The sequence below is a fragment of the Alosa pseudoharengus genome, unplaced genomic scaffold, assembly GCF_046254945.1.
Source record: "Alosa pseudoharengus isolate Yale_2024_CS ecotype anadromous, Long Island Sound unplaced genomic scaffold, YU_APseudo_1.1 YU_APseudo_1.1_scf_1, whole genome shotgun sequence".
Taxonomy (NCBI): Eukaryota; Metazoa; Chordata; class Actinopteri; order Clupeiformes; family Clupeidae; genus Alosa; species Alosa pseudoharengus.
Genome location: NW_027468564.1, coordinates 17,583,991 through 17,603,990, shown reverse-complemented (window position 1 = coordinate 17,603,990; position 20,000 = coordinate 17,583,991). Strand labels below are relative to the sequence as shown.

Here is a 20,000-nt window from a genome sequence, read left to right as displayed (position 1 = left end):
CTGTAACATCTACTGGCTCACCTCAAGGATGCGTTCTCTCTCCCCTGCTGTACATATTGTACACAAATGATTGCCGTAGCAATTTTGAAAACCGTCATATATTGAAGTTTGCGGATGACAGTTATAGTGAGCCTGTTAAATAGCACGGAAACATCGCATGGTCCTGTGGTTGATTACTTTTTAAAATGGTGTCAGGAATCTTTTTTATCCTTAAATGTTTTAAAGACAAAGGACATGTGCATTGATTTTAGAAGTGTGCAGCCTTCTCCGGATATCATAGTGATTGATGGTCAGACAGTCGAATCTGTAGAGTCTTATAAGTACTTAGGCACTTTTCTTGAGAACAAGCTGACATTTGAGAAAAATACTGACTCGATCTATAAGAAGAGCCAGCAGCATCTTTTTTGTCTTCGAAAACTCTCCAAATTCCAGGTTGACTCTACCCTGATGACTATGTTTTATCGTTCTTTTATCGAGTCTGTTTTTACGTTCTCCTTTATTTGTTGGTTTCAGTCCTTGAGGGTAAAGGAGAGGAACCTGCTGAACAAGGTTGTTAGTGTTAGTAGCAAAATTATTAGGCTTGGACAAGAAACTTTACAGGATCTCTACAACAAACAGCTATTTAAGAAAGCAAACTCCATCTTGTCTGACTGTTCTCATCCTCTACATCAACAGTTTCAGTTTCTACCATCAGGTTCATTGCTCAGACTTCCATTTGCTAAAACAAATAGATTCAAACACTCCTTTGTTCCTTCTGCTGTCTCCCTTCTAAACGCTAGGAGGAAAAGGTAGTTTACTCACCTATGACCTATGTGCACCATGTTATTTATTATATTATGTGTATTTATGTATTTTTTGTAATTTTGTGTGCTCGTACTGCTGCAAAACTAATTGCCCCACTCGGGGACAAATAAAGGCATTGCATTACATTACATTACATTACAACATTGCTCAAAAAGTAACCTTGCGCATCATCATCAGCTTTAAACTACATTCAGTTTAGAGCACCTGCACCTTCCATCAATTATGTGTAACAGTCAGGAATCTCATTCTTAATAATGGTTTTGTGGTGTGTGTGTGTGTGTGTGTGTGTGTGTGTGTGTGTGTGTGTGTGTGTGTGTGTGTGTGTGTGTGTGTGTGTGTGTGTGTGTGTGTGTGTTACCATAACTGAGACTATAAGGTCTGCATCCTATTTTTTCCATAGCATACACAATGTGTTTCAGTCAGACTTGGATTTATATACAGGTCTTGCATCCTTTGAGTGTGTGTGCGTGTGTGTATGTGTGTGTGCTTGAGTGTGTGTCAAGGACTCACTGTGATGAGGAAAGTGTAACAGTCAGGAATCTCATTGTTTATGATGGTCTGCAGGTTAATAGCCTTCAACTGGAACTGAATAGTTACATTAATGAGCCTAAAGGGATAGGAGAGAGAAAAAGAGGACAGAGAAAGAGAGAGGAGAGAGAGAGAGAGAGAGAGGGAAGGGATAGAGAGGGGGAGAGAGAGAGAGAAAGGTAGAGGAAAGAGAGAGAGAAAGGTAGAGGGAAGAGAGAGAGAGAGAGAGAATGGTAGAGGGAAGAGAGAGAGAGAGAGAGAATGGTAGAGGGAAGAGAGAGAGAGAAAGAATGGTAGAGGGAAGAGAGAGAGAGTTTAGAATATCATTTATTCATTCTATTTCTGAATTTATAATTTTTCCACAAAATGTCACTAGTCACTAGTTTCATATTAATATTTACTGATAGCAATAATTTTACGGTTAAAATTAATAATAATTTAATTTCTAGACTAGTTTCCGTTATCCATGTGGCCCTTCTTGGTTTAAAACAAAGACACCCTCCCCTCCCCCAATGAAATGCTAATGTGGTGGCTCAAGGCCTATCAGGTACACAGGACAAAGGATGTTACCTTGATATAATGTATCCATGTGTCATGAAATGTAAATGTATTCATGTCTGGTATCATTGTGATAGTCTCAGTACAAGGATTGTAATGATTTGATTGTGAGAATGTTTGGAACATTCTATAAGTGATATTTCTGATAAGATATCTCTCCTCATGCTATTCAGATAGGTGTGAAGTGGGTGTGAGTAGGTGTGTCTGATACCAAGTGGAGAACCAACCAAGTGGGCTTGTTTTGGCGCCAAAATTCTCCTTTGTTTAACCCTTTCAAAAGTAACTAAACTGCAATGTTTGTCAGATTTAGACTTGGACTTGGCAGACTAAGACTAGAAGGATGTAGAACGGAAGAGAGGAGAAGTTGGCTACAGGCCAACCTAGGCCTTCCAGGCCTGGGCTAGGCCTACATAGACCATAGACCATTTTTTTTGTACCCTCTCTGCTTGTAACAGAATAAACTTGATTCCTGAGTTTTTCCTGAAGTTTGCCAGTCTAAGATTAATATTAAGTAATTATTCACCACAATTACTTTCATTACAAAATGTCTAGTAAGTCAAGCTTTTGGTTACAAAGAATTGTATGAACTTAATTTGTTCTAAAGTCTAATCGTGTGTGTGTGTGTGTGTGTGTGTGTGTGTGTGTGTGTGTGTCAGGCTTGGAATTTCATAATTTTAGGGGCAAGGCCACTTAGCCTACAGTAGGGCACCAAGGCCAAGGTTAACTATAGAGTAGTAGGCTATAAAAATGTCGTATTCACAGCAGTGGACCTGCATCACTGTATGAAACATTACAAAAACATGAAACATGACGTATTACATAGAACTGTAAATTATCTGATTCTAATATTTACAGATTTCTAGGCTATATTTAACATTTACTTTCTATTTGGCCTGTTATGAAATCATCTATTGAACAATTTAAGCACAACTTAGCTTTAAGAAACTCAAATAGCCTACATGCATGCTTAGCATTTTGTGATCATTAAGGCTACTTTGACAAACTCTTAGTCATGCTGCTTTCGAGATGTCTCGTAAATGTCTCGTAAATCCGCCGCCCGAGTTGGAAAGTGTAAATTACCCAGCTTTCTTGCGGCATTTTGGGCAGGCACGCCCACTTTACCTCGGAGTACTTGAGGGTACCCCGAGGTGGACGTACGACCTTACAACAAACATGGCTGCGCCCATAGTTGAGATGAGATGACATGTATTTTTTTGCATATGTAGTGTTGGTCATGTTAAAGTTGATGTAATGCTCTTACACACTAGATTACATTGCTGCTTCAATCCGGTCACCAATTCATGCATTGCACGGTCTTGCCGTGCCTGCAATACAATGTAACAATTTGTTTTCCAGCCATTTAGCTAGAGGCTACATGTAGCACAAAACAATAACAATGACTAGCCTCCTGCTAATGCCCCTCGTGGCTCGAGAGAAAGGCGTTCCTAAAGCCACTCATTGGTACATGTTGTACGGGTGAGTGTACGATGATTTACGAGACATCTCGAAAGCAGCATTAGTTGTATATCCTCTGATTTGAATATTTACAGATGTCTAGGTGATATTTGCAACATTTGTTTTGTATTTGGCCTGTTATGAAATCATTATTTAAACACATTGTGAAACTTAAAGCCCAAAGTTAGGGATATGCATGTAGAAATTTTCTGCAAATTCAAAACCAGATTACTCTGGAACGGCTAGTTTACCTTTGTGTTCGGTAAGGTCTGCTGTTTATTCCGATATATGGTTTGTCATGTGTTGAGGGAAGAGTTCATGAAGTATTCCACCGAGATGAATGAGAGATGGGCGCAGAACTAAAGAATAATATGATTAAATTAAAGTTATTTTTCTCGTGAACCGTTTACCACAGCAACTACCGGCTAACATTGTTTAAAAGCTGAGAAAAAGCTCTTTCATGTGATGTGATGTGATACATGTGGTGTCTGTGTGATGAGTAGGCTACTTCACGAGTAGTTCAACAGAGAAGAATGGGTGAATTTGGACGCCTTCTTGCCGTGCGCAGTCACTTTTCTCCACTGTGCAAAAGACTAAACTAATTTGCGCTGTGAATGCTAAGATTATTTTGACAGGCCAAATAAAAGGCTAAATTTATTTCGCCTTTAGTCGGATGCAAAGCAGAATATTGAAAGAAGGGGGCACCAAGGCCATGGTGGCCTGTGAAACTCCAATTTTAAAAGGGGCATCACGGCCAACGCGTGGCCACCATGGAATTCCAACCCTGGTGTGTGTGTGTGTGTGTGTGTGTGTGTTTGTGTGTATGTTGCTTACTTTATGTGTGTGTGTGTGTGTGTGTGTGTGTGTGTGTGTGTGTGTGTGTGTGTGTGTGTTGCTTACTTGTGTGTGTGTATGTGTGTGTGTGTTGCTTACTTGTGGAACTTGAGTGTGAAGTTTCGGTAGCTATTACTCAGAGATGTAGGAGGGACTGAGAGAGGGTTCACTCCTACGCAATCTACACAAACACACACACACACACACACACAGAAAGAAAGAGACAGACACACATCTTAACATTATCAAAATGCTACACAATATTACACATCCATATTTATTTCAAAATGCATATTTCCAGTTGTGCTAGGGACTGACAACACAAACATGGAAATGTGTGTGTGTGTGTGTGTGTGTGTGTGTGTGTGTTTCTGTCTGTACCTGTGACCACCTCTGGGTCTATGCTGAAAGTGTCGTTTGCTGGGTCGATGCGACCCTTTTTGTAGTACTGCTGGCAAAGAGAGAGGGCGCTGGAGTTCACACCTACGCCATACACATAGGCATACCTGCCCACTGTGGTCTGAGGTAACGACAGATACTGTGAGAGAGAGAGAGAGAGACAGAGAGAGGGAGAGAGAAAGAAAGAAAGAGAAAGAGAGAGAGCGAGATAGAGAGAGAGAGGTTATTGTACATGGGTCATTATATAAATTTCAAGTGTAGAAAAACAACGGTCAACTCTGTTAAATCTGTTATCATCAATCTGTGTAATCCAGTAACAGAATTGACGATTGATGTATACAGGTTTTGAGCAACATATACTGCCATCCAGCCAATGTCTTTTCCAGGGACGACCTTGAATTTTTCAGGAAAACAATGCCAAAATGAATTCTGCACATATTTAAATAGTATTTCTCCATAGAAGAAGAGTCCAGAGGTGCTAAGATGGCCTGTCTGCAGTCCAGATTTGTCAAATTAGGTGCATAATGGAATGAAAAGCATGACTAAGAATACCCCATACTGTTAAGCAACTGAATTCCTATATCGGGGAGTAATGGGACAACATTTAATTCTCAAAACTGTAGCAAATGGTCTCCTCATTTCCTAAACATTTACAGAATTGTGTTAAATGAAGAGGTGAAGCAGCACAGTGGTAAACATGCTCCCGTCCCAACTTTTTTTTAAACATGTTGCTGGCATCAAATTCAAAATTAACATATACTTTCCATGAAACACACTACTGCACGCTAGCCCAGTTCCTTAGTCACCACTACACTACTGCATGCTACCCCAGCTCCATACCCACTACACTACTGCATGCTAGCCCAGCTCTATAGTCACCACACTACTGCATGCTAGCCCAGCTCCATACCCACCACACTACTGCATGATAGCCCAGCTCCTTAACCACTACACTACTGCATGCTAGCCCAGCTCCTTACCCACTACGCTACTGCATGCTAGCCCAGCTCCTTAGCCACTACGCTACTGCATGCTAGCCCAGCTCCTTAGTCACCACACTACTGCATGCTAGCCCAGCTCCTTAGTCACCACACTACTGCATGCTAGCCCAGTTCCACAGTACTGCATGCTAGCCCAGCTCCTTACCCACCACACTACTGCATGCTAGCCCAGCTCCTTAGTCACCACACTACTGCATGCTAGCCCAGCTCCATAGTCACCACACTACCCAGCTCCATAGTCACCACACTACTGCATGCTAGCCCAGCTCCTTAGTCACCACACTACTGCATGCTAGCCACCACACTACTGCATGCTAGCCCAGCTCCTTAGTCACCACACTACTGCATGCTAGCCCAGTTCCACAGTACTGCATGCTAGCCCAGCTCCTTACCCACCACACTACTGCATGCTAGCCCAGCTCCATAGTCACCACACTACTGCATGATAGCCCAGCTCCATAGTCACCACACTACTGCATGCTAGCCCAGCTCCATAGTCACCACACTACCCAGCTCCATAGTCACCACACTACTGCATGCTAGCCCAGTTCCACAGTACTACATGCCAGCCCAGCTCCTTAGCCACTATGCTACTGCATGCTAGCCCAGCTCCTTAGCCACTACGCTACTGCATGCTAGCCCAGCTCCTTAATCACTACACTACTGCATGCTAGCCCCGCTCCTTAATCACTACACTACTGCATGCTAGCCCAGTTCCTTATGAGCCCGAACGTAAGCACATGCCGACACACAGCCATCTATTACCAGTGCTGAGTCCGATTAGAACTGCATCAGCATACAGCATACAGAACCAGCTCAGTCACGGATCAGATCAGAACTACCCCAGATAGCAAAATCAGATTGGCAGATAGCGGAGCGCTGGTGGAATGCCGCCGGTGGCGTGCCACTTGTGGTCGGCCGTTGGACCACCATCTCTTTGAATTGAACTTGTCATGAATATTAAGAAAAGTTAATAAAATGATATATGGAGTATAACTGAACAAATGAAAAAGATTTTAGACCAATAGTGGCAAAATATTGGGCAATTTGTCTGCAACCCGCCAGCGGACCGCCAGAGAACCGATGAGCAAAATGCCAGCGGACTGCAGCTATGCCCCCAATGGACCGACAGTGGTCCGCCAGCCTCTTGCTATCTGGGACATCCCACACATAATAGCAGTTACATAAGACTTGTGGCCATATGGCAGGTATAGTTTACCTCAGGTAAATATTCCCCTTTGTGCTCACAAGTACTATGTGACACAACTTTATTGTCCGTTTTCACGCAAAACAAAATTTCAGTGAAAAATGCAATAAAAATGTCGTATTGTCGCTGATCACCATCTCATCCCTTGGTACATAGATAACAGGAACAATGTGACAGCTGTCACGAGGTCTCACGAGGTCTCACGAGGTCTCGTGAGGTCAGGAGAGCCACAACATAGAAGAGGAGTCAGCGTATAGGTGACAGAGAGAGAGAGAGAGAGAGAGAGAGAAATAGAGAGAGAGAGAGAGAGAGAGAGAGAGAAATAGAGAGAGAGAGAGAAATAGAGAGAGAGAGAGAGAGAGAGAGATAGAGCGAGAGAGAGAGAGAGAGAGAGAGAGAGAGAGAAATAGAGAGAGAGAGAGAGAGAGAGAGAGAAATAGAGAGAGAGAGAGAAATAGAGAGAGAGAGAGAGAGAGAGGCTTAACACTCCTTTATTGAAACATTAAAAAAATATCCACTATACAATAAGTGACATTGACATTGTTAAAAACACATAGAAGCAGTCAGCATATAGATAACAGAGGAAGAGAGACAGAGAGAGAGAGAGAGAGAGAGAGAGAGAGAGAGGGAGAGAGAGAGAGAGAGTGTACAGAAGTAAATATATAGGGTACCTATATACCGAGTACAGTCACAAGAGCACCGTTATATAACAGAGCTGAGAGAGAGAGAGAGGGAGGGATGGAGAGAGAGATAGAGAGAGAGAGAGAGGGATGCAGGGAGAGAGAGAGAGGGAGGGATGGAGAGAGAGAGAGAAAGAGAGAGCACGGAAGTAAATATATAGGGTACCTATATACCGAGTACAGTCACAAGAGAACCGTTATATAACAGAGCTGAGAGAGAGAGAGAGAGGGAGGAAGAGAGAGATAGAGAGAGAGAGAGGGGGATGGAGGGAGAGAGAGAGAGAGTGTACAGAAGTAAATATATATGATACCTATATACCGAGTACAGTCACAAGAGCACCGTTACATAACAGAGCTGAGAGAGAGAGAGGGAGGAAAAGAGAGATAGAGAGAGAGAGAGGGAGGGAGAGAGAGATAGAGAGAGAGGGGGATGGAGGGAGAGAGAGAGAGAAAAAAAATGACAGAACAGGGTGGCCTGGCATGATTTTTATATGGGAGGCCGCTTAGGACATAATTATTGGAACACGTATGCACAGAGAACCTAAATCTGTAGTTGTCATCGCCAATGAAACACGCATGCGCGCGCGCACGCACACACACACACACACACACACAGGTGTCACTGTCCACTTCATCCCCATTACATCTGTCCACTACATCTCTGAAACTAAAATGAACAAAAAAACAATGATTGGTTGCCTTTCAGTGAAAGATGACTGAGTCTGAACACCTGTACCTGATGTACCTGAATGTTTACATTATGGCGTTTTGCCGTAATCATCTATGTTTACATTATGGTGTTTTGCCGTAATCATCTATGTTTACATTATGGTGTTTTGCCGTAATCATTTTTGTTTACACTATGATGTTTTCCCACTATGATGTTTTGCCGCACTGGTTGTAGTTCTCATGTGCTAGCGACCGTAGTTAATTAAGAATTGCAGTATTCTAAGAATTGAGATATGCCAACCAACCACCATAGTTAAGAGTGCGTTATGCCTGACTGTAATGGTGCCGTTTTCGTCAGGAAAGGTTCCTGAACATTAAAAGGCGCTCTAAGCAATGTTGGGTAACATAACATCTGAACACTGTACTACGAAGCGAGGTTACTGGCTTATCTGGGTAACTTCGAGTAACTTGATCACGTGTGGCGTAACTTCCCGATTAACCCGTACTACGAAAGGTGGATATGTTTCAACCGAGGTATGCTGCCATGGCAATTTACGCTGCATCTCAAACCTGCTCCGAGCAGGTTATGTTCTTGGTTAACCCGAGGTTTCCGTTAACCACACCCTTTATAAGTACCACCCCTTCACTAACAAATCGAGACAATGTCGGCGTACCTGGATGATCCATACGACATTGGAGCGCAAATCGTGAGGGGCTCTCTTCGCAGGGCGAGGGGTTTTAGAGACCGCCATATATAGACTATATATATATATATATATATATATATATATATATATACACGATATTCTCTATGAAGATATAGATTGTCAGCCAAAGGAATTCGTTATTAGGCAGAAGTCTCAATGTCACCCGTCATAGCAATGCCCTTACGTGGACATTCATGTATTCCATCTAATCGGTGATGCTGAACATCTGAGCAAGAATACTGTCCGAAAATAAATCGGACATAGGCCTAGCCTACAGTATGCTGAACATCTGAGCAAGAATAGCCTAAAATAAATCGGACATAGCCTACAGTAGGCCAAATAAATTTGTTGAATTGTTGAATTGAATGGCATATTACTGTACCCTGCACATAAAGGCTACACATTTCCACAGCACCATCCAACCGAATGCCTCCCTTCCATAATCGGCCTTCCACTATTATTTGCGATGGCCAACTCCTCTGCTACTGTAAAACACTCTGGTGCCTTACAGTAGTGTTTCTTGTTAGCTGTAAAACAGAGGCCAAGTGAAGGCTATAAGCATACTAGGCCTACATGTTTTCATAATTAAGAAATATTAATGCAAGCTATGACTATATAAACCACTATTCTGAATAATGTGTTTGTTTTCACCTGCTGCCATGTGCATTTGGCAATGGTGTTGCATCTGAAATGTTCACAGGATTAGGCATAGGCTACACTAAATCAGTCAATGGGGGCTACTTAAACATTCAATTATCCTTATTACTGTAATCTAGGGCTATATGCCCACTTCTGAATTGTGTTGCATCTGTAGGCCTTTCTATGAACTCGGCAAAAATAATTCAGTGGAAATGCATGGATTCCAGTTTCTTCCAGTAGCATCAACTGGAATCCATGCATTTCCACGGAATTATTTTTGAAATCTGATCCCTTATCATACCTGTTCATTCTTACTCGTCGCTCGACTTATCGTGACTAAATTCAAGATGGCTGCAAACGGTAAACTTTGTGAAGATACTGTCTGTATAAATCGTCTTGTAAGTAAACTACCAGTGCTTTTTCAAAGTTCTCAATGTCTCGTTTTAAATGTCAGGGCCTTCGGTAGTCTACCAATGAAGTGTGGAGATACATTGAGCCTCGTAAACGGTGTAAAACAGTGATTTATTTGCATGGCTAGCCCGATGCCGAAGCACCACCATTGAAAAAGCTGTTGGTAGCATTGGTTAACTAGCGCCAGATTTTGGAGTGCAGGGGACAAGCCGAGATGGGCTATGAGACATACGTTCACACTCGGTATCATGTTTCAACACACTTTAGGTCAATATCACACCGGAATTCTCCTTTAAGAAAGCATCATTTAAAGCAGTCAATACAATAGCCTACGTGATGTCCACTGAATTATTTAGTTGTGCTTTTGACATTAAATAGGCTATCCTAAACGTAGGCCTACGCATTTCAGTGGTCAGTTAGGCTATTCTCTGCCAAGCAAGGTCTCGGACGCAGACGCTTAAGTATTGCTCTTTTTTTGTTATTACAGTTCTCTCCTCCTCGTAAGCCTCGACTACTCCGCCTCTAAAAAATGCGGTGCTCTTCCTTTCGCCGGTTTCACTCATGGTTTCGACTCTCAATAGATGATGCCTTTATAAGTTCGCCGTGAACACGCACAACTCTAGGTTATCTAACACAGGGTTGATTGAACTAACTGGTAACCGGTGTTTTGGAACCAACAGCTCGGGTTTAGCTGGTTCAGACAACCCAGAGGTTAAGTTTTATCTCAGTGTTTGTTAAACCTCCTTTCTGTAATACCCCTCAGGCCCCTGTTGCCATTCAAACAAAACAGAGAGCTAGCTTGTTACTCCCACCTTCTCCCTCCCGTGCAATTGAAACACTCCTAAACGTGCATCTCATCGGTGATTGGCTGGAACAGTTTGAAATGATTTTATGGTCCAGGCTGGACCAAGATGTTTTTGTTGCTGTTTTTGGACTGTTCACAGAGACTGCATTTTTGTACAGTGTATTGCAATGTGTATTCAGAGCGCATGCAGCTGGCGGATGGTGAAGTGATGTTTGCTGTTTGATGTGATAAAAAAATGTTTTAGCTGTTTTTAGAAGCTGTGTAGCATCGCTTAGAGCACTTTTAAGCCTGGTGTCGTCCCTTCACTCTACTACAACAGACGTACATGATTCACATAAGATGATTACGGCAAAACGTCTTTACATTTTGCATACATGTTTACATTATGAAGTTTTGCCATAGTGTGCTATGTTTACATTCTGACGTTTTGCCGACACTGTCTCTGTTTACTTTCTGGCATTTTGCCATAATCGTCACGTTTACATTATGACATTTTGCCATAATCGTCACGTTTACATTATGACATTTTGCCATAACGGTCTACACTTGAGCTTTCTTGACTCACATCAGGCAGTGACACACACCAGTGAGCCTCTGAAGGGCACAAGGTCAAGGGTCAGAGGTCAGCGAAGCTTAGGTGACCTGAGGTCAGAGGTGGGGTGGAGGTGAGGTTACCTGCTCGATGGCATAAAAGATGCGGTCATAGACGTCGGCCTGCGTGTAGACGGCTAGGGTGTCTCCGGAGCCTTCCGCGTAGCCCCTGAGGAAGAGGTTCTTAAAGGACGCCGTGTTCTCCTCCTTAAAGGTCACCACCATCTGGTTACTCAGACCAAACAACACCAGCTGAGACAGAGAGAGAGAGGGGGGGGGGGGTTAAAGGTCACCACCATCTGGTTACTCAGACCAAACAACACCAGCTGAGACAGAGAGAGAGAGGGGGGGGGGGGGGGAGGTTAAAGGTCACCACCATCTGGTTACTCAGACCAAACAACACCAGCTGAGACAGAGAGAGAGAGGGGTGGGGGGGGGGGTTAAAGGTCACCACCATCTGGTTACTCAGACCAAACAAGACCAGCTGAGACAGAGAGAGAGAGGGGGGGGGGTTAAAGGTCACCACCATCTGGTTACTCAGACCAAACAACACCTGCTGAGACAGAGAGGGGGGGGCGGGGAGAGAAGGAGGAACAGGTGCTTAAAGGACGCCGTGTTCTCCTCCTTAAAGGAACACGCCACCCAATGTCAGTAGTAATATCTGTTCTTACCTTAACTTTCACGAGTTGAGTCATACCTCTCCCGTGTCGGTACGTGCACTCAAACGCTCTGGTGCGCGGCACGAATGTGTTAGCATGTTGCTATGCTAGCGGGCTCAGACGTAGCCAGATGTAGAAGTAATCAAAAACATCCACGTTTTCCCGACTTACAGTTACACGAGTAGTTGATTAAAATGTCTACGGTCAAACAACATGAAACGTGGCGATTTTACAAGCGAATAAACAGGAGAACTACAATGTGTAGTCCTAGGATCTACAATTAGGTGTTAATTAATATTACTATGCTAGGTCGAAGTACTCCCAAGTACTTCTACGTCTGAGCCCGCTAGCATAGCAACATGCTAACACATTCGCGCCGCGCACCAGAGCGTTTGAGTGCACGTACCGACATGGGAGAGGTACGACTCAACTCGTGAAAGTTAAGGTAAGGACATATATTACTACTGACATTGGGTGGCGTGTTCCTTTAAAGGTCACCACCATTTGGTTACTCAGACCAAACAAAACCAGCTGAGACAGAGAGGGGGGGGGGCATAATCATAAAGTTGCTGTGTATGTGTGTGTGTGTGTGGTACTTGAACCATGACTATGATCATCTTGAGAATCTGTAAGCCCAGTTAGAAGGGCTTGCATCCTTTGAGCGTGTGTGTGTGTGTGTGTGTGTGTGTGTGTGTGTGTGTGTGTGTGTGTGATGATCTATGACGATCTGTAGGCCCAGTTAGAAGGGCTTGCATCCTTTGAGTGAGTGAGTGTGTGTGTGTGTGTGTGTGTGTGTGTGTGTGTGTGTGTGATGATCTATGACGATCTGTAGGCCCAGTTAGAAGTGCTTGCATCCTTTGTGTGTGTGTGTGTGTGTGTGTGTGTGTGTGTGTGTGTCTGTGTCTGTGTGTGTGTAGTACCTGAACCGTGACTATGATGATCTTGAGCATCTGTAGGCCCAGTTTGAAGGGCTTGCGTCCCTTGGCGTGGAACTTGTCGCAGGGACTCATGAAGAAATACTTCAACTTCCTGCGAAGTGCTTCCTCTTCCTGTTCTGCACCCACCCAGCCCCCCGACGGCGACAACAGTCTGTCGTCATGGTTACAGTCGACATGGCTGCCCACATTGTTGGAGCCATGGTGAGAGGTAGGAGATGACAGCTTATCCCTCTCTACAGAGAAAGAGAGAGAAAGGGGGGGGTAAGGTGTAAGTCAGCATGTTCTGCGGATATCAAGCAGAAGGGCCGTATATCTTAACAACATATCAATAGATAGATAGATACTTTATTGATCCCCAAGGGGAAATTCAAGGTCTCAGTAGCATGCAGACATCACACACAACATGCACTTACATCAGAAAAAGTAATATACATATAAAAAAAAAACTCAACTGTACAATAAAGACAGTAGAAGATAAACATGATACTAAAATACTAAATACTAAATATACTATAGAAACTAAATCAAATATCAACATAGTGTGCTTAAGGATGATCAAGCATGACAGGGCATGATCCCGACATTTGGAACTCTGAACCTGGACGGCTCACACACTCCCCTCCTACAATTATGTAAGTGAGCTCGTGCCTGAACAGAAGTAGAGAACATGTTGAGATTCTGTTCATGTGCATGTTCAACCACACAGAGATTCTGTTCAAGAAAGACGGTGTCGTTCACACATAAATGTCCTGCATGTAAGCATCATATCTGAATCACCTGAAGGGTCGGACATCTGTTTGACAAAGATCCGCATTATATAATGTGGAGGACATGTCTGAAAACAGTTAAGGAGAGAGAGAGAAAAAATAGTGCTGAATTCAACAATAGGATGTCAAGCTCCCATATAAAAATCAGTCAATCTCATACACACACAGACACACACACACACACAGACACACACACACAAACAGCACTTTCCACCGAGTGCTTGAGGGAGTGTTCATGGGACACATAATATGAGAGATATCATTGGCTTCCACAGGCTCAGATGTCAACCTGTCAATCTGAGATGACAGACCAATCAAGAGTGAATGCCTGAAAGACCGCTGCAGAAGTTCAACATGTCACTCAGTCTTAGACACACACACACACAGCAATACCTGTCATCCCAAACCATTCACACCTTTTCATTTCACTGTTGTCACACAGATACCTAGAATCTCACTGTATTGTCAATCACATTCTATGTGACAATTTAGTCACACTCACACACACACACACACACACACACACACACACCCACACACACACACACACACACACTCTCACACACACACACAGGTTTTATCAATGATCGGAGACATTCATTCTTTACACATACCAACAATTATTCCTTTGTGTGGGTTCAAGCTTTATCAGCGATCAACAAGCCTTTTCACACACATACCTGTGCTGCATAAGTGACAGGTGGTGTGTGTGTGTGTTCATTTCTGTTAATTTGAAGATTGGCATATTCCTTTCCTGTTGTTGAACTTCCTGTTTCATGTCCCCCAGTACACACAGCAAATGCCAGAGTGTTATTTTCCCAGAGTATGAGGTTAAAAAGTATAATTTTTTACACTGTGGAGTATATTGAGGATTTTGTACACTTGTCAGTGTGTTTTATATAGTTTTAACGGTGTCCATTCTTTTGCCAGTGTTGGTCCAGAGTTTATTTCTACTGCTCAAACTCCCAGGGTGTCTATAATCTGATTGAGTCCTTAGCGTTCGCATATTACGTCATCACGTCATCTCTGTCTGGATAAGTGAAGTCGCCTGAGAACAATGGCTGCCTGACTTCGGCGAAAGAAAGGTAAGGTGAAAGGCAAAATGTAGTTTGTCTGAAGAGTTTTCTTTGCCCAGCATTTGTAACTTTCTTTTAACGTTCCTGTCGTGCATGTTTAAACGTAACGTTTGTGCTAAGGATTTACTGGGTTCACGAGGTGGAATTCCTGTGTTAACGTTACTAACATATGCATATAAAATCTAACCAAACTCTTTTTTTGATAAATGTTGGGATTTGCTCGCCATGATTGAATTAATTTGACGTTCGTGCCGTCAAACACTGGTGAATTTAAGTGTTGGTCATGTTTTACTTTTTTGTAAGAGACTGGGTTAACGAAGCTAGAACTAGTCTAGCATTCTACTGTGAAGTTTCCAGGTTATTTTAACTTAAGGTAGCACGCTAGCATAACGTTAGTTAGCTCACCATCAAGCTTATATCAAAGCCAACAAACTCTCAATGGTACTCTCAATCTGTATTTCTTTATATTTTGGGGATAAATATTATCTTTAAAGTGGTACATTTTACCTTATCAGGTGCTGAAAGGACACTGAATCAGAGTTTTCATTTTATTATTTCAGTGTTGCAGAAGTTACTATTACAGGTGTTGAAGTTACTCAAAGTAGTGTCAAATGATGCCTCTGAAAGAGTGCATTTGAACACTTGTGGTGTTAGAAATTTAACTCTGTGATAGTGTTAATATTTTAACTCTGGTGTCCAGTGTTGGGAGAACACTGGACACTTGGACCCATATATACCCCGAAACGGGTGTAAAATGTACTCCTACAGAGTATCATTTACACTGTCCAATTTGCTGTGCAGGGTCACACACGGAACCCCTGACTGTGAGTCAGAGGTCGGGCCAAGACCCTATTGGCTAATATCTGGTGTTCCGCCATGATATCACAAAGGGAATCTTTATGCCAGAGGTCGTCAGACACTAAACGTTACTGTATTTACTGTGATTTAATGCAATATTTTACATAGATCTCTCTAATCTAAATGACTATTTTTTTTTTTTAAATCAAGTGTTTGTTATTTCGTTATGTCCATTTTATTTTTAACTCTACTGAAGGGCCAAAACATAAAATATACATCAGCCTACCTTTGTTAGAAGCTCATTAAGTAAATTGTTCAAAAACATTATGTATTAACAGCATATCTGCATTTCCATTATATATATATATATGATTCTTGAGATAAAATATATATATATATGATTCTTGAGATAAGGGACAAAAAATGTCCTTCATCAAAATGTTGCAATTTCCCTTTTGGCTATATTTATATTATTTCATAGTAATTTCATAAAATACCGGCATGAAAGCCCATGCAAATGAACTTGTCTTCCGCAGAGGTTACAGTATCAAACTGCAAAAATAAAGTGTTTTAAAATGCCCAAAATTCACAAATATGATTATGAGGTTAATTGGATGGCTTAATAAAATATCACAAAATACTTAAAGTGAACATTGCATTATTTTATACATTAATAACAGCCTTTCAAAATCTGTCCTCAATTAATGTCAACTCCGTCAGATATTTTTCAAATTCTAAATAAATAGGGCATATTTTGGTCAGCGTTAACCCTGAGGACCCCCTTTGACTTCTTTCTGTTGATGGATGCAGCAGTCCAACACATGGTCTCGTAAGTGTTTTAAAAAAAAAAAATATTCAGCAAACACGTTTAAATCCCTGTGGTCACAGCTTTTATTTGTCAACACTGTCTTCAAAGTAGAGCTGAATTCAATTAAAAAGTTTGAAATAAAAGTTGGTATTTTGGTTTAGTTTAGTGGCAGTTGGCAACTGAGGAAAATCAAAATGGCTACCATCTACTACACATTATTAAGTTTAAAAAAACATGTTGTTTTGTCAACTCCGTCAGACGTCAACTCTGTCAGATATTTTGTCTGACGGTGTTGACATGTAAGCTGACGGAGTGGAAAAGTGCTCCTAAATACTCATTAAGTAATGTATAACAACTACATAACATGATAATATGATCTAAGTATGCATGTTGATTAACTTAAAACATCTTAATATACCCAAATGCCAAATAACTTATAATAATAACTCATAAAAGCATTGTTTTTATCTGTACTCTAGGCAGACATGGCTAGACAAAAATTGTCAGTGTAGGAGCAAAAACAAAGAAACAGTACCAGAGAAAAGGGAGAGAAAGAATTAACAGTGACCCAGAAAGCAGAAGGGACAGTTAGACAGTAAACAGCAGTTAGAAAAGGAGAGACAGCAGGAATGGCGGAAAAAGAAGGCTCAAATAGAAAAGTAAAATGTCAAACTAAAAGATAAAATGATTGTAGATTCTCCATGAACAGATACAGAGAGGATGATAACGGGAAGCCACATCGGAACTCCAACATTAGGAGATATCTTCTTTTCCTGAGAGCTGAGAAGGAATTATACAACTCATGTGCCACAGAAACGAGCCGATCAGGTCACAGACAACTGGCATTACACTGCAAAAACTGTGTATGTAATAAAATCTAACCAATATTATTAATCTTATATCAAGATACAAAACTAGTTTGTATTGTTTTCAGTATAAAGAGACTTACCTAGCACTCTCATGAAATCATTTGACTTAATTTAAGAAATGTTTGACTTATTTTAAGACATCTCATCCTGAAAATAAGCACATTTTTCTTCCAGTGTGTTAAGCAAATTTGTCTTAGTTCAAAGTTATATTTATGAAGCTTACCAAGTCTTTTAATACTGGTAACTTTGATTTGGTTGTTGTTGTTATTGTGTTTTTGTTCAAAAGACTAAGTTTCAAATCTTAAGTTTCTATTTTTATACATTTTATTTATCAGAACTTTAATATATTTCGATGTTCCTCTGTTCCACTTTGACATGTGAGTTTGTTTTTAAAATGCATTATCATATTATTTTAGTTAATACTCATAAATAACTACAAATAACTAATGTTAGGGAAATCTGTTAATGTTTTGTTGCGCGTTTCTGAAAAAAAAAATATATAATCGGCCGATATATCGGAATATCGGATTTTTAAATAAAAAAATATTTGTATCGGTATCGGCCTTCAAAATCCTTTATCGGTCGGGCTCTAATATATATATATATATATATATATATATATATATATAGTATACTGGACACTATGGACAAAAATGTGGTGTGGTCTCATTCTGTGTTATAGAGCAGCGTTTCTATGGGCCGCGGACCCGTTATCTCGTGCTACGGTCTGAGATGTGTTCCGCGCGACACGTTCTGTGTTATAGGGTAATGGGTGTGGAGACGGAACTAGAGCTGCAGAACGTAATGATTGCATTTCATGTAAAGTCACGTTGATTTTCTCGCGAACCGTTTATCACAGCAACTGGTATAATGCCATCGGAAAGGTAAGATCGTGCTCTGTCAGGTGATACGCATGTGACCAGTGTGATGATAACTTTGTGAGCAACAGAGAAGAATGGGTATGAGTCGCAGATCATTTCTCAGGGGGTTTCAAATTCAAGAGGGGGGTTTATCTCAGGGGGGTTTATCTCTGGGGAGGTGCTGCCTCGTTTTTTCACTTTTTTCCCTTTGTCAAAGAAATCCGATGAACACGAGAAGGCCTAGTGATAGCCTACATCAGATGGCTTAAAGATTAGGCCCCTCTGCATAGCATTCAGTAATTTGCATGCAGTGTTTGTCTGTCAGGTTAAAATACTATGACTAGGGCCTTGTTGATGGGGAAACACCAAGAGACACAAAAAGTATGTGTCAGTGAAGGTGTGTGTGTGTGTGTGCCTGTGTGTGTGTGTGTGTGTGTGTTGCCTGATGCAGGCCCATAAATCAGTGAGATAACTGTGCATGCCAAGTAGAGGTACAAACAGTTTGTCACAGGCAATTTACAAAGTGAAAATTAGAAACACACACACACACACACACACACAGCCTGTCACAGGTCATTTAGGTTGCAAATCATGATATAGTGCAGGAGAGTTGACTCTCTAGGAAGAGAGAGAGAGAAAGAGAGAGAGAGAGAGAGAGAGAATGAGTAGACTCATTTAAAAGGCAGACAAAGCACAAAGTCTAAAGTCTAACTAACTAACTGAAGCACATTTAATAACAAGGCAAAATCAGTTCAATGTCCCCACACGATAACTTTAGCTAATAACTTAACATTAGTGACCAAATAAAATGTATTATTATTATTATTATTATTATTGTTATTGTGCACAAGACATTTTACTCATTGAGTGACTGCTTTTTGGCCTAAACTGAAATTAGGGCCCAATATTTCAAACCAAATCTAATTTACATAAATCCAATGTTTAAAAATATGAAACGCTTGTTTTAGTCTATGTGCACGCATGTTGTGCGTGTGTGTGTGTGAGTGTGTGCACGCATGTTGTGTGTGTGCGTGTGTGTGTATGTAGGTGCCTTGCTCAAGGGCACTTCAGCCACGGCCCACTGGTCGGGGCTCGAACCGGCAACCCTCCGGTTACAAGTCCAGAGTGCTAACCAGTGGGCCACGGCTGCCCTGGTGTGTGTGTGTGTGTGTGTGTGTGTGTGTGTGTGTGTGTGTGTGTGTGTGTGTGTGTGTGTGTGTGTGTGTGTGTGTGTGTGTGTGTGTGTGTGTGTGTGTGTGTGTGTGTGTGTGTGTGTGTGTGTGTGTGTGTGTGTGTGTGTGTGTGTGTGTGTGGCTGAAACGATTCATCGAGTTACTCGAATAACTCGATTACAAAAATTACTCAAGGCAAAAACCCTGCCTCGAAGCCTCATTAAATTCCTATGACGCGCAGGGATCTGATTGTTCCACACGGACCGTTGTTCAGGAAGCACACCACTAGCGCGTGAATCGTGATATATTCTGAATTTAGCTGGCACGATGGCGGAGTCAAGATGTCCATAAATGGCAGAGATTGTCTAAAGTTTTCAAGTTTTGGGATCATTACATACTCAAAAAGTGAAAGAACAAGAATCTGAACATCCACTCCATGCTGTTTCACCAAGTGTCAATAAAGTAGGCCATCTATCAATCTATCTAGCCTATATATCATCTACGTAGCCTATAGCCTACCTACATTGATGTTGGCTGATTTTAATCACATACTGTATTTGTAGCGATGTTGTGATATAATGTTTAGCTTTGATGTTTTTAAGTAGTAAACTTATTTACATTCAATTGCAATTTCCCCGAGCGCCGCCATTGTAGCAGGCAGCTCACTGCGCCGGGATTAGTGTGTGCTTCACCTCACTGTGTGTTCACTGTGTGCTGTTTGTGTTTCACTAATTCACTGATTGGGTTAAATGCAGAGACCAAATT

The 20,000-nt window shown here is 41.6% G+C and overlaps 1 protein-coding gene across 1 annotated transcript in view; it reads right to left on the bottom strand.

Annotated features, from left to right (window-relative positions):
- Positions 1 to 20,000, bottom strand: part of LOC143122113 (mucolipin-1-like) — a 41,557-nt gene that overhangs the window by 8,452 nt on the left and 13,105 nt on the right. Inside the window, exons 2-6 of the mRNA XM_076282923.1 lie at positions 12,868 to 13,118; positions 11,373 to 11,540; positions 4,561 to 4,717; positions 4,279 to 4,360; positions 1,315 to 1,411 (exon numbers count right to left, since the gene is read on the bottom strand). Coding sequence (XP_076139038.1) covers positions 1,315 to 1,411; positions 4,279 to 4,360; positions 4,561 to 4,717; positions 11,373 to 11,540; positions 12,868 to 13,118 — 755 coding nt within the window. The remainder of the gene's footprint in view (positions 1 to 1,314; positions 1,412 to 4,278; positions 4,361 to 4,560; positions 4,718 to 11,372; positions 11,541 to 12,867; positions 13,119 to 20,000) is intronic.